Raw genomic sequence first — 13,500 nt, 5'->3', positions numbered from 1 at the left:
TCGTATATCTCTTATCAAACTACAATAATGGCCGAACGGGGGAGTTGAACAGACCGTGAACTCATCGACCTGGAGAGCGGGCGGGGTGTGACGCATCTCCTTTTTATTTAAAGGGGCCGCTTTGAAACGGGTCGCTCACAGACGCACATCCGAAAAGGGGCTTGTGGAGCTATAATAATGAGGAATTCAGACCCAAGCATTGCAGTTATGCTTTATATAGACCACAACGGTATGATTTATATGTAAAAATTAATGATTTAAAAGCATGATCTGTACCCTTTAAACTTGTTGAAACCTTATAAATACCTTCGCGTGCCCTTCACTTTTTTGGCGGGTTAATTTTACATAATTTTACGAGTGCTGTCCCAAGTAGTACTAGGGTTCGGGCTAATTCCGAGCTCGAAGCCCTTTCCCCCGGACAGCACGCCTAATATGCATTAAAATTTCTCCCTCGAAGTGTGAACTAGTGAAATGACAGTTGCCATAAAAATGCCTCCATGTGTCCTGTCATGATTATGAAGGCGTCATGTCACACCCCTTCAAGTAAAGTGTTACCCACTTGACTAATTTTATTGAGTTAACGCTATGTAAAAATCTATAGATCATATAATTCAAGAGTCAATCAATAATAAAAGATTGAGGTTTTTTTTTGTGTGCATCAAACAAGCCGTATATTTTCCGGTTGATGATGAACAGTGAGGAACTTATTTCTCAGGTCACGTCACGGGTCGATTTTCCCTGAAACTCTCGTCGGTGGTTAATCTCAAACATCCGTGTGTTCTGCCGTCCTCCTTCCCCGTGACGTGAGCCGACTGCAAGCGATGCCCGATGTGGGTAATTTCGTTTAGCGACTGCTTTGACAGACACAGTAATTTACCAAAGTGCTGAAAGCTCGGACTGACTGAGCCGTGTGTGTGTGTTATTATAGCCGTGCTTCTGATCAGAAACGTCACATACACACATCCTAATGCAGATCCCGGTGTGAAAGTCCACCTGATTTGATTTCACACACTATAATCTGATCTCAGACAACCACTAGAGAAATTAAAAACGCATGTGGGTGTGTGTGAGAGAATCAATCAATCGCAGAGTAGATGTGAAAGTGAATTAAGGTGCTTTGCAAACAGCCACACAATCTGAGGTTTCTTCTAGAACTCGTTACGTGTGTCTAATGGTGTGTATCTTCTGTTTTCAGTGGTAACGTGACTCACGTCGTGTCTGAGGGAAACGCAGCGCAGGATCTCTGGCACTGGTTGGAGGAGCAGGGGTTTGGGGAGACTCCACACACACACGTGCTGGATGTCAGCTGGTTTACTGAGAGCATGAGCGCGGGACGGCCTGTGCCGGTGGAACTGAGACATTACATACAAGTAAGTGCACTTCAGAGAACACATGTGGTGTTTCTCAATATCCTTCGCTCATCCGTCCTCCATCCGACGACCCGGAAGCCGATCGAGCAACACTGCAAAAAATACTTAGTATTTTTGTCTCGTTTCCAGTCCAAATATCAAAAAAATATTTGAAACGAGACTCATTTACTTAAAGGTGATTTGATTGATTTTTAGCGGCATCTAGTGGTGAGGTCTTATCAAGCGAAACGCTCGCTCATTTAATAAATAAATAATAAAGTTTAAGTTTATAAGCTCAAATGCTCGCCTTGCTCTGTGACGCACGTTTGTGACTCTCCTGTACGAACTTGTTCATCAAAATGAATGAATCTTTTTCAGAGTCATTTGGTTCATTCAACGAACGAAACGAACGAATTGACTCATTTTTGAGTATTTTTGTCTTGTTTCCAGTCCAAATATCAAAAAATTATTTAAATCAAGATGCATTTACTTAAAGGTGTGTGATTTTTAGCGGCATCTAGTGGTGAGGTCTTATCAAGCGAAACGCTCGCTCATTTAATAAATAAATAATAAAGTTTAAGGTTATAAGCTCAAATGCTCGCCTTGCTCTGTGACGCACGTTTTTGTGACTCTCCTGTACGAACTTGTTCATCAAAATGAATGAATCTTTTTCAGAGTCATTTGGTTCATTCAACGAACGAAACGAACAAATTGACTCAAAAAGATTCGTATTTTTGAGTATTTTTGTCTAGTTTCTAGTCCAAATATAAAAAAAATATTTGAAACAAGACGCATTTACTTAAAGGTGTGTGATTTTTAGCGGCATCTAGTGGTGAGGTCTTATCAAGCGAAACGCTCGCTCATTTAATAAATAAATAATAAAGGTTAAGTTTATAAGCTCAAATGCTCGCTTTGATCTGTGACGCACGTTTTTGTGACTCTCCTGTACGAACTTGTTCATCAAAATGAACGAATCTTTTTCAGAGTCATTTGGTTCATTCAACGAACGAAACGAACGAATTGACTCAAAAAGGTTCGTATTTTTGAGTATTTTTGTCTCGTTTCCAGTCCAAATATCAAAAAAATATTTGAAACAAGACGCATTTACTTAAAGGTGTGTGATTTTTAGCGGCATCTAGTGGTGAGGTCTTATCAAGCGAAACGCTCGCTCATTTAATAAATAAATAATAAAGGTTAAGTTTATAAGCTCAAATGCTCGCTTTGATCTGTGACGCACGTTTTTGTGACTCTCCTGTACGAACTTGTTCATCAAAATGAACGAATCTTTTTCAGAGTCATTTGGTTCATTCAACGAACGAAACGAACGAATTGACTCAAAAAGGTTCGTATTTTTGAGTATTTTTGTCTAGTTTCTAGTCCAAATATCAAAAAAATATTTGAAACAAGACGCATTTACTTAAAGGTGTGTGATTTTTAGCGGCATCTAGTGGTGAGGTCTTTTATCAAGCAAAACGATCGCTCATTTAATAAATAAATAATAAAGTTTAAGGTTATAAGCTCAAATGCTCGCCTTGCTCTGCGACACACGTTTGTGACTCTCCTGTTCGAACTTGTTCATCAAAATGAACGAATCTTTTTCAGAGTTATTTGGTTCATTCAACGAATGAAATGAACGAATTGACTCAAAAAGATTCGTATTTTTGAGTATTTTTGTCTTGTTTCCAGTCCAAATATCAAACAATTATTTAAATCAAGATGCATTTACTTAAAAATGTGTGATTTTTAGTGGTATCTAGTGGTGACGCCTTGGTCTGTGATGCACGTTTGTGACTCTCCTGTTCGAACTTGTTCATCAAAATGACCGAATCTTTTTCAGAGTCAATTGGTTCATTCAACGAATGAAACGAACGAATTGACTCAAAAAGATTCGTATTTTTGTCTTGTTTCCAGTCCAAATATCAAAAAATTATTTATATCAAGATGCATTTACTTAAAAATGTGCGATTTGTAGCGGCATCTAGTGGTGAGGTTGCGAATTGCACCCAACAGAAGTTACAGTGGCTGACAGGAAGTGATGTTATCATCTAAGACAACAGAGATTAGCCAGAACTTTCTTTACAAAGATAAATTAAGTAAGTAGGTTTACTTAATTATTCAGTAAAATGATATGTTTTTGCGAATAACTTGTTCATCATTGTGTCAGTGTTTTATTCGTTGACATTAGCAGCTTCTTTGCACGAAGAACAACTTAATGACGAAACGCGTTTGTCCATTCAGGGCCACCGTAGAAACATGTCGATGTAAGGAGACCCGGCTCATTCTAAGCTAATAAAAACATAACGGTTCATTATGTAAGGTGTTTATACACAACTAAAAACATGATTTTGCATTTCTGTCAACAGATCCTCCTAAATATTACACAATGCACGTTTAAGTAGTAAAATGCAATACGGTATTATATCTTGTTTTCTGGGGCAGTAAATGCAAAATAAGTGAGTTTTTGCTGAAAACAAGCTAAATTATCTGCCAATGGGGTGAGAAAAATACTCGGTTTTCTGTTTGAATTAAGATCATTTTTCTCACCCTATTGACTAATTTAGCATTTTTAAGCAAAAACTCACTTAATTTTAATTAAATAAGGCATAAAAACTTATTGCAATTCACTCATCTAGTAAATTATCTTTATTTAAGAATTTTTAGATATTTGGACTTGAATAAGACAAAAATACAACTTAAGAAAAGCATTTTTTTTTTTTTTTGCAGTGAGCTGACATTCTTGTCCCACTTCACATCTGTCACAATCATTTTAATTTATGCTTTACCTTTAGTTTGCATACAGCACACATATATCAACACTCAACAGGGCATCTTGCTTTGACTTTATTATTTATTAATTTCTTAAATAACCAAACTTTAACAACATTATAATATACAAATAAGCTTTCCTTCCATTCCTCCATCCTTGCAATATGAGTCGCATGCCGAAAGCTTTTCTGATTGGCCTCCTTATGACATCACGTCCTTATAGACACGCCCACCTGGAGGACAAAACCACAAAACAAGTTCTGTGTCTAATAGTCCCTATACCCTTAAAGTCCCCCTGTGGTGAAAATCAAGCTTTTAATACGCTTTAAGACAAACCATGTGCAAGTTCATTAGTCAATGACTTTTTAAAGTCAGTATTCTTGAAAATTTGTCCAATAGAAATGTCTAAATGTCTTTTAAAACAAGATATATATACTGGATAAGTGATATACATACTTATTTCATAGGATTAGTATCATTTTTGGTGTAACTTGTCGCCTTTTTAATAATAATGAAATATGAGGTCTGTAACTTTATTTTGTAACTGTAATGTTGCTTAAATCTTCATTTACAGTTTAGGACCATGCAACATGTTCAGATTAGTTGTTTTTAGCATTATTTTGGGGGTGATTCTGTCCTGGAGCACTGGGTGGCGCTGTGAGCCCGAAAGCATTTCTGACACTGTACATTTAAACTGAGAAATATAACCATGTCTTTATTAAGAGCAGGGAAATAGATCAAATAAAATGTGTAACAGCTTCTTGTACTAGAGCGTTTCAGAACATTCATGACTCATTTTTACCTCCAAATTGTTCTTTTATCTCCAAAAAAGCATTTTTTATCTCCAAAAAGCATTTTCACCCGAGTTCTTGGAGCTTGAATGTGCCTAAATTACATTCCTATAGAAAGCAACTTCACAGCCACTTTGGGAAATAATACAAAAAGGACATTGCATTTCACATGTTGTGTTGGCTGCAAAAGCACATTTCATAAAACCGAAAGGCCAGCGTCCGACGCCTCAGAGTGATGTTTAATACAGCGCCAAATAGAGGCATCAGCGCGACGCCGGGCCTCGTAGCGCACCGCTAACTGACGCTGAAGACTGATTCTCCACCCCTGGACAACGCCGTGGGCGCTTCCACAACATATGCGCCCCACATAAAGAAATATGCTGCCTGTTGGAGGACCTCCATTAATCTCTCTTCTCCTCCTCAGCGGGGACGCAGACGAGCAGAGGTTGTCCATCTTGCGTAGCCGCTAACCGTGCCCGAAAAGAAGCGGAGGAGGACGGATGACTGTAAACTTGAGTTCGCCTCTTATAGCTGGTTTGGGTCTGCCGACTAGAAAATCTCTTGTTTGCTTTTAACCGGCATTGATTGAGGCGTTTAGCATCGAGCTGCTTTGATTGATATGGATATAATAGCCGGGTAATGATGCAGAAGACAATAATTGATCTGCAACAATAGTGAGACTTCTGTCATGTCATTCCAGACTAGTATTTCTGTGAAGAAATTTCAAATTTGTGTTCAAAATCTTCATGCAGCTCTTTTCCACATGGTGGCCATGACAAAAAAGTATTTAGGGCCTATATATATATATATATGAAGAGTTCAGATGCAAAAGCCTCTAAATGCCATTTGAAATTTTCTTCTTTAATGATGATTTTTTTTTATCAAACTTGTATATTTAAGTTCAGTAATTTCACTTAAATAACAATTAATAGGTAATCTTCATTGCAATTTAAGTGAAATCACTGAACTTAAATATACAAGCTTGATAAAAATTATCATTCTAGAAGAAAATTTCAAATGGCACTTGGAGGCTTTTGCATCTGAACTCTTCATATATAGATATATATATATATACTCTTAGAAGAAAAGGTTCTATATAGAACCTTAAAAGGTTCTATCAGCGCTACGTATTTGGAACCCCTAAAAGGTTCTATACACTCTTTAAAAAGGGTTCCTCTGGGTTCTATATAGCAGTGTTTCCCAACCCTGTTCCTCGCGGCACACCAACACTGCGTGTTTTCTTTGTCTCCCTTATCAAACACACCTGACTCAACCCATCAGCTCATAATCAGGTGGGTTAATGAGCTAATGGGTTGAATCGGGTGTGTTTGATTAGGGAGACAAAGAAAACACGCAGTGTTGGTGTGCCGCGAGGAACAGGGTTGGGAAACACTGCTATATAGAACCCTGGGGTTCCATACTTGGCCAATAGAAACTGTTACCAAAAAAAAAATGGTTCTATATAGAATTTTGCAGTTCCATATATGAAGCGGGGGATGGAACCATTTCTTTTAAGAGTGTGTGTGTATAGACCATTTCACAAGATGTAAACAACACTGGTCCAGAAGCACTTCCTGTTTCAGTTTTTTAACACTACATAAAAGCTGGGATAAAATACAACCAACAGAACATATAAAACTGAATCAAAAAGTTAAACAAACATCTTTAAGATGTATTCTTTATATGTGAAATAAAGAAAACAGTTACAAACTGAAACAGGAAGTGCTTCTGGACCAGTGTTGTTTACATCTTTTGAAATGCTCTATATATATATATATATATATATATATATCCCGTGTCTGATGAAGAGATGTGGTGCTTTGTGAGAAGAATATAATGGTGCCGTTAGATGGATCACCACAGGTTTGATGTCATTGACAGTGAATGACTTAAACTTGGGTTTTTCTCTCATGCAAGCAATCAGATTTGGAGAATATAGCGACATCTTTCACACTTTCATGGTAGTTTTTAGTCTTTTGCAGAATAAATCACCATCAATTTCCATTTCTTTTGGAGTCTTTGACAAGTGTGTGAGAACATTTTTCATTTTTGGTGTGAACTAGTGTTTCTAATTACATTTACATTTATGCATTTAGCATATGCTTTAATGTCCCCCTCAATAATTTTGTACTTGTAAATGTACTTTATACATCAACCGATAGGTGAACCAAAGTGCTTTACAACAGAATAAACAACAAATCAAAACGACCAATAACACAAATACAATAAAAAATGAGAGAAAAGTAAGAGGAATAAAAAAAATAATAAATAAAAATAAATAAATAATAATAATTTTGTTTCCGGCTATAATTTTGTCCCTTAAAACTCATCTCTGATCAGCAAAATGACATATTTAAATGTTTTCTCATAGAGATCCACTCGTTGATTGGTTGAGGTAGTGGGTGGTTGCTGGTGCATTACTATGTCATTTTATTAATTTTTTTATTATTATTTTTATCAGAACAAGGTACATTGACAGTATTCAGTGACATAACACTATTACAGGTTTTGCTTTTTCAAAATTTCTACCCACCCATTCCCATCCTGGCATAAATAATTATATAAATATATATATATAAAATAATAATAATAATAATTCAAAAATGTAATTTTATTTTTACGCTGGGTGTTGCTAAGGTGTTGCTAGGTTTTTCTAGCCAGTTGCAAGGGTTTTTCCTTCAGCACGACAAGCAAATACTTGTTTTGGCAAACACCACTTACAACAGTAACTGGTTTGCACAGACTGATTTTTGGTGTGAACCAGTGTTGTTATTATCGTTTACATTTCTGCATTTGACTGATGCTTTTATCCAAAGCAACTTTAATTGCATTTAAGCTGTACGCTTAGTCAGTTCATGCATTCCTTGGGAATCAAACTGTCATGATATACTGTTTGAACTACAGGCATATTATAGCATTTTAGTTTTAATTAAATCCCCCCTGTGGTGAAAATCCAGCCTTTAATGTTGTTTATGTGTCTATGTGGTGTTTTTAATAAGTTCATAAGTGGACAGCATTGCAGAGTATTTTCTGCTTAAAACTGCAGTGAACCAAAGACAGTCTCAAAAACACGCTGGTGTTTCTGACGTCACAAACCACCTTGTAACCAATCAGATCAACGTGTGATCGTCAACCAGTGCATCTCTGAGTGAGTGTGGGCGGGGCTCATTTGCATATTCATATAACCGCGCATACTAAATGAGGCAAGGGTGTCGAGTTACATTCAAGATACATTTCAAGGAAAAACATTTAATGGAATTTTTGATGATTAAAGATGATTTTTAAGGGATAAAATGATACACTGGAGTGCGAACTATTCATTTAACAATGATCCACAATGTGTGTGTGAGATGCAGAAATGCTAAAATGCACCGATTCAGAAAAATTTGTCTGAAAATGGCGTGTTTCAGTCTGTACTCTTTCTCTCCTGAAGAGAAGCTACAGCTATTACACCCACTGACTTGTAATGATTGTAGGAAACGCAGATAAATACACCTCTTGCTGCCGTCTAGACGGATGGGGTGATCATGGAAGAGTGAAATGTGTGTGTGTGTGTGTGTCTTCAGAGACATCTGTTTCGCTATCAGTCATGCACTTGGAGAAGGCGGCGAGGCCCAATCAGGAGGGATGTGAACCCGAACCCGCCAGTGTTCAGGCTGTGATCTCATTAACCTGAGCGGACACAGCTCACCTGTTCAAGTGTTGGTCATTAACCCGCAGCAGACGCTTCCCTCACCTGCATTCATTTCATTACATTGTTTCGTCATGTTCAGGGAAAGTCTATCCTCAGACAAAAGCATTATTATCCCTGTTATATTTAACAGTCTATTTATATACATATTCTATCTCTTGAACCAGAACTATAAACGAAAACAGCCACTAAGCTAAACTGAAATGATATTAAGAGGCTGTTTTTTTTAAACTAAAAACGTAAAACTTTGTATGGCTGTTTTTAGTTTACATGACGATGGCCTAAAAACACAAACCTCTGAAGTTTTTGAAAGCGGTCTCTGTGTAAACAACAAAAACGTGAATCTCGGAAGATGATGACGTCATGCACATGCGTATTAAAGGAGAACTCCGGCGCAAAATGAACCTTTGGTCTAATTACACATTGTTACCTAGTCAACCGTTATCTGAGATTTGTTTTCATGATTGCCGAATGTAAATAGTTTTATCTCTAAAAACAGTTTAGCCTATAATGCTAGTATATGGGGCATAGAGTAATGACAAATAAAAATCGCTTGTTATTACCACTAACAAGGCTCAAAATAGCCCCACACTAACACGGCAGCATAACAAGGGTCCCTACATTCAAACCGAAGCATTGAGAACTTTGTCAGTGTCCAAACAGTTTAATAAGAAGATATTTTATACACACAGTCAACTTCGAGAATACAGGAAGAAGCCATCTTTGAAAAATAGTCTCTACCAGTCGATCTACGAACGCCGATCCAAGTGCGCTGGTGAGATGTGAATAAGTTGATAAGGTGAGCGCGAACAGTAGGCTACGTGTACATATTGAAGAGAAGAAAACGGTTCGTGTTTGTGTTTCTTCCGGAAACAACGGACCATATCAGATTCTGCTCAGTTCAGCGCACTTGGATCGGCGTTCGTAGATCGACTGGTAGAGACTATTTTTCAAAGATGGCTTCTTCCTGTATTCGCGAAGTTGACTGTGTGTATAAAATATCTTCTTATTAAACTGTTTGGACACTGACAAAGTTCTCAATGCTTCGGTTTGAATGTAGAGACCCTTATTATGCTGTCGTGTGGCTGAAGAATACATTTCAGCGGATCCGTGTGAACTGGGATCGTTTTGATGATGTCGTCTGCATGCGGAAAGCTCAAATGAAAAACTTCTCAGTTTTAGGCCCTGTTTACACGAACGCTCGCGGGTGAAAACGTAAAAAATATTTTATCGGATGTGCCTTTCGTTTACACGGCGACGGCGTTTTTGGGGCTTAAAAAGTAAAACCACCCTCCAGAGCGGAAATCTTAAAAAAGCCCCACCGTCGCGTTCCCGTCTAAAGGGTAAAAACGCAAAAATCTGCTAGACAGTGAAGGTTGTTCGCAGGCGCGCAGACTCGGTGTTGTTGTGTTGCAGTGCTTCACATCGCCACCTAGACGCCTGGAGTGCACACTACATTGAATTTCACTTTTGCGTCACAATACGCACGCGGATTTCCCACCCATTATACTCGTCTAAACGCAGAATAAAAAGCGATAACGCAACGGCACTTTTGCGTTTTCTCTTCAGATCGTTTCCACGTAAACATAGGCTTAAGCATATCGTTGTCTTGTAAACGTATCCTAAAATTGCCAGCAGGTGGCGGCAGATCATTGTCTTGAGTCGTTAAAAATTCATTTCGTTAAAAAAACGCGGATTCATTCATTAACAATGCAGCTGAAGGCAACGTCATGCAACGTCATGCAACAACATACTTAGCCAAACCTGCATTAATCGGCCAGAGATTCGCGTGATCAAGTTGACCGTCTGCTGTTTTTTTTACGAACGTAAAAATAATTTTCCTTGCCATGCAGATTAACGTAATTAAATTTTATTTAAGAACAAAAATTTAATGCACAATAAAACATGCAATGCTTGGCTTGATTTATATTTGCTTATTGCGCTCGCTTGCGCCCTTTTGTCCTCTAACACAGTATTGGCTTTAGAATTCGAATATAATTTGAATTTTGCTAATATTTTAAGAAATTCAAATTAAGCTTTTCGTTCATTTTGACAGCCCAATATTGCCTTCGTTTGATGTGTCGAGGTTATATAGAGACATTATGAAGAATACTTGACATTGATTGGTTGGGAAGCAATCCGAGTTTCATTGTTGAACTATTCATTTGTTGCATGAGTGAACGTTATTTCTCCGCATTGCTCAATTATAGATCAGGAGACATTGAGGAAAATTACGTATTAGCTTTTTCTCAGACATTTCCGCTAAAACTCCTAAGGCTGGTTTGATATGTAATTTTTTTAGACATTCGAAACGTTTTTTTTTGCTTGTGAGTGGAAATGAAAAGGCATCTGAAGTTAGACACCCGCAGCGAGGTCTGCTGTCATGGGAAGGGAAATTAATTTCAAAAGTGCCTTTAACTATCATAACTTAATGGAAAAAGAGGCCAGTGTCTTATTTGCCCTGAAATAGACATAATACAGGCATTATATCCAGACTTTTCATGCTCGTGAAGGAGGTGACGCCCCTGACGGCAAATAAATGGCAGTGATTTTTCTCACTTCTGAGCGCTTGATGTTTTTGCTCGAGGGGAGAGGAGATATCAGGCCTCTTTTCATTCAGATACACGACGCCTCTAAAATAGCTCCCGGTCAGAACAGCATGTTAGCATTCACTTCCCCTGCATCTCTGAATCGGCCATTATCACAATGTGCCGAGATGATTGCGCAGGTAATTTTCATGGGTGCAGACTTCCATCGCTTTGAGCAATTATTCCCAGGAGCGCTGACATTACAGCTGTAATCCTTTTGAAAGCAGGACAGAGTTGAATATTTCAAGGTCTAAATGAAAGAGCAATTTATCCGGGATAAACTGGACCTACTGTGTCCTTTATGGCCGTAATTGTAAATCATAAAGCTGTAATTGATTCTGATGCTTCCTGTCTTCTGGATGACGGGCGTTATCTTGCTGTTCCCCTGACTACAGGCTGTGTGATGAGATAAACGTTCCAGCGTTGTTGAGCTAATGTCAGGCGTAACGAGACTTTCACGTGTTCTGAAGATAATGTGACTTTCCCCCTGCAAACGATTTCACCGTGATGTGAAGATGTTGTAGGTGTTGGTTGCTAGGGTACTGTGTCTTGGGTGGTTACTAGGGTGTTTTTAGAGTGTTCGCTGGGAAGCTATGGGTGATATCAAGTTTTATAACATTATATAATGGTATAATATTTTTAGGGTGTTTTGGGTGGTTACTAGGGTGTTACACAGTTGCTGGGGTATTCTGGGGGGTTGCTATGCAGTTTCTAAGGTGTTCTGGGTGGTTACTGGGGTATTGTTGGGGTATTCTGGGTGGTTGCTATGCAGTTTCTAGGGTGTTTTGGGTGGCTACTAGGGTATTGTTACACAGTTGCTGGGGTATTCTGGGTGGTTGCTATGCAGTCTCTAAGGTGTTCTGGGTGGTTACTAGGGTATTGTTGGGGTATTCTGGGTGGTTGCTATGCAGTTTCTAGGGTGTTTTGGGTGGCTACTAGGGGATTGTTACACAGTTGCTGGGGTATTCTGGGGGGTTGCTATGCAGTCTCTAAGGTGTTCTGGGTGGTTACTAGGGTATTGTTGGGGTATTCTGGGTGGTTGCTATGCAGTTTCTAGGGTGTTTTGGGTGGCTACTAGGGGATTGTTACACAGTTGCTGGGGTATTCTGGGTGGTTGCTATGCAGTCTCTAAGGTGTTCTGGGTGGTTACTAGGGTATTGTTGGGGTATTCTGGGGGGTTACTATGCAGTTTCTAAAGTGTTTTGGGTGGTTACTAGGGTATTGTTACACAGTTGCTGGGTATTCTGAGTGGTTGTTATGCAGTTTCTAAAGTGTTCTGAGTGGTTACTAGGGTATTGTTACACAGTTGCTGGGGTATTCTGAGTGGTTTCTATGCAGTTTCTAAAGTGTTCTGAGTGGTTACTAGGGCATTGTTACACAGTTACTTGGGTATTCTGGGTGGTTGTTATGCAGTTTCTAAAGTGTTCTGAGTGGTTACTAGGGTATTGTTATACAGTTGATGGGGTATTCTAGGTGGTTGCTACGATGCTACTGTGTATGGTTGCTAGACTGTTGCTATGCAATTGCTTGGTTGTTCTGACTGGTTGCTAGGATCCCTCCTTCGTTGTAAGTGTCTGCTATTCTAGGTGGTTGCTAGGATCTTATGCGGTTGCTAGGGTGTTACTATGCCATTGCTTGCTAGGGTGTTCTGGGTGGTTGCTGCTAGGGTCCCTCCTTCATTGTATGTTGCTAGGTGGTTGCTAAAATGTGATGTAGTTGCTAGGGTATTTTGGGTGGTTGCTATGGTGTTGCTATGCAATTGCTTGGGTCTTCTGTGCAGTTGCTAGGGTCCCTCCTTCATTGTAAGTCAATCGTTTTTTTTTTTCAGAACAGCATCAGCAATTGTTTTAGCAGACACCACTTATAAAAGTATGTATGACAGTGAGTTTAGAGAGACATTTCATATTGAGAGGTTTTGTGAAATGGTTTTCTCATATTGCAAGATGTTTATCGGTATATTGGTCTAATGTTGATTGATTTCTGTTTGTCTCTTTCTCTCTTTATGAGAAGAATCCTGCTGTGGATCACAGGTCTTGTGCACATCCGTCAGGCAAACCAGAGTCTGCTGTGTCTGCATATGCCTGCCAGAGACAGACGACATTGGATAACCACAATAAGATCTTTACAGTAAGTAAACGCATACTGTACATATGCATTGCTAAAGATAACATTGTAACCCTGCCAATTGTGATGCTTGAGATTTAAATAGGCCACTGAGAATATTATTTTACAGTGTTCTTGAGTTATTCTAACCTCTGGCCCACTTGGAGCACAGTATGGACAGAACAGAAGGGGGTTGATTCAGAATGAACTGT

At 38.7% G+C, this 13,500-nt stretch overlaps 1 protein-coding gene across 1 annotated transcript in view; it reads left to right on the top strand.

The window, feature by feature from the left end:
• dntt (deoxynucleotidyltransferase, terminal) overlaps nt 1-13,500 on the top strand; it is a 131,452-nt gene that overhangs the window by 9,956 nt on the left and 107,996 nt on the right. The window contains exons 3-4 of the mRNA XM_089116714.1: nt 1,196-1,370; nt 13,196-13,312. Coding sequence (XP_088972840.1) covers nt 1,196-1,370; nt 13,196-13,312 — 292 coding nt within the window. The remainder of the gene's footprint in view (nt 1-1,195; nt 1,371-13,195; nt 13,313-13,500) is intronic.

Source organism: Pimephales promelas, chromosome 11 (genome assembly GCF_988280905.1).
Source record: "Pimephales promelas chromosome 11, fPimPro1.hap1.1, whole genome shotgun sequence".
Lineage (NCBI taxonomy): Eukaryota > Metazoa > Chordata > Actinopteri > Cypriniformes > Leuciscidae > Pimephales > Pimephales promelas.
Note: the sequence above shows the minus strand (reverse complement) of the source record. Positions and strands in the feature narration are given on the sequence as shown.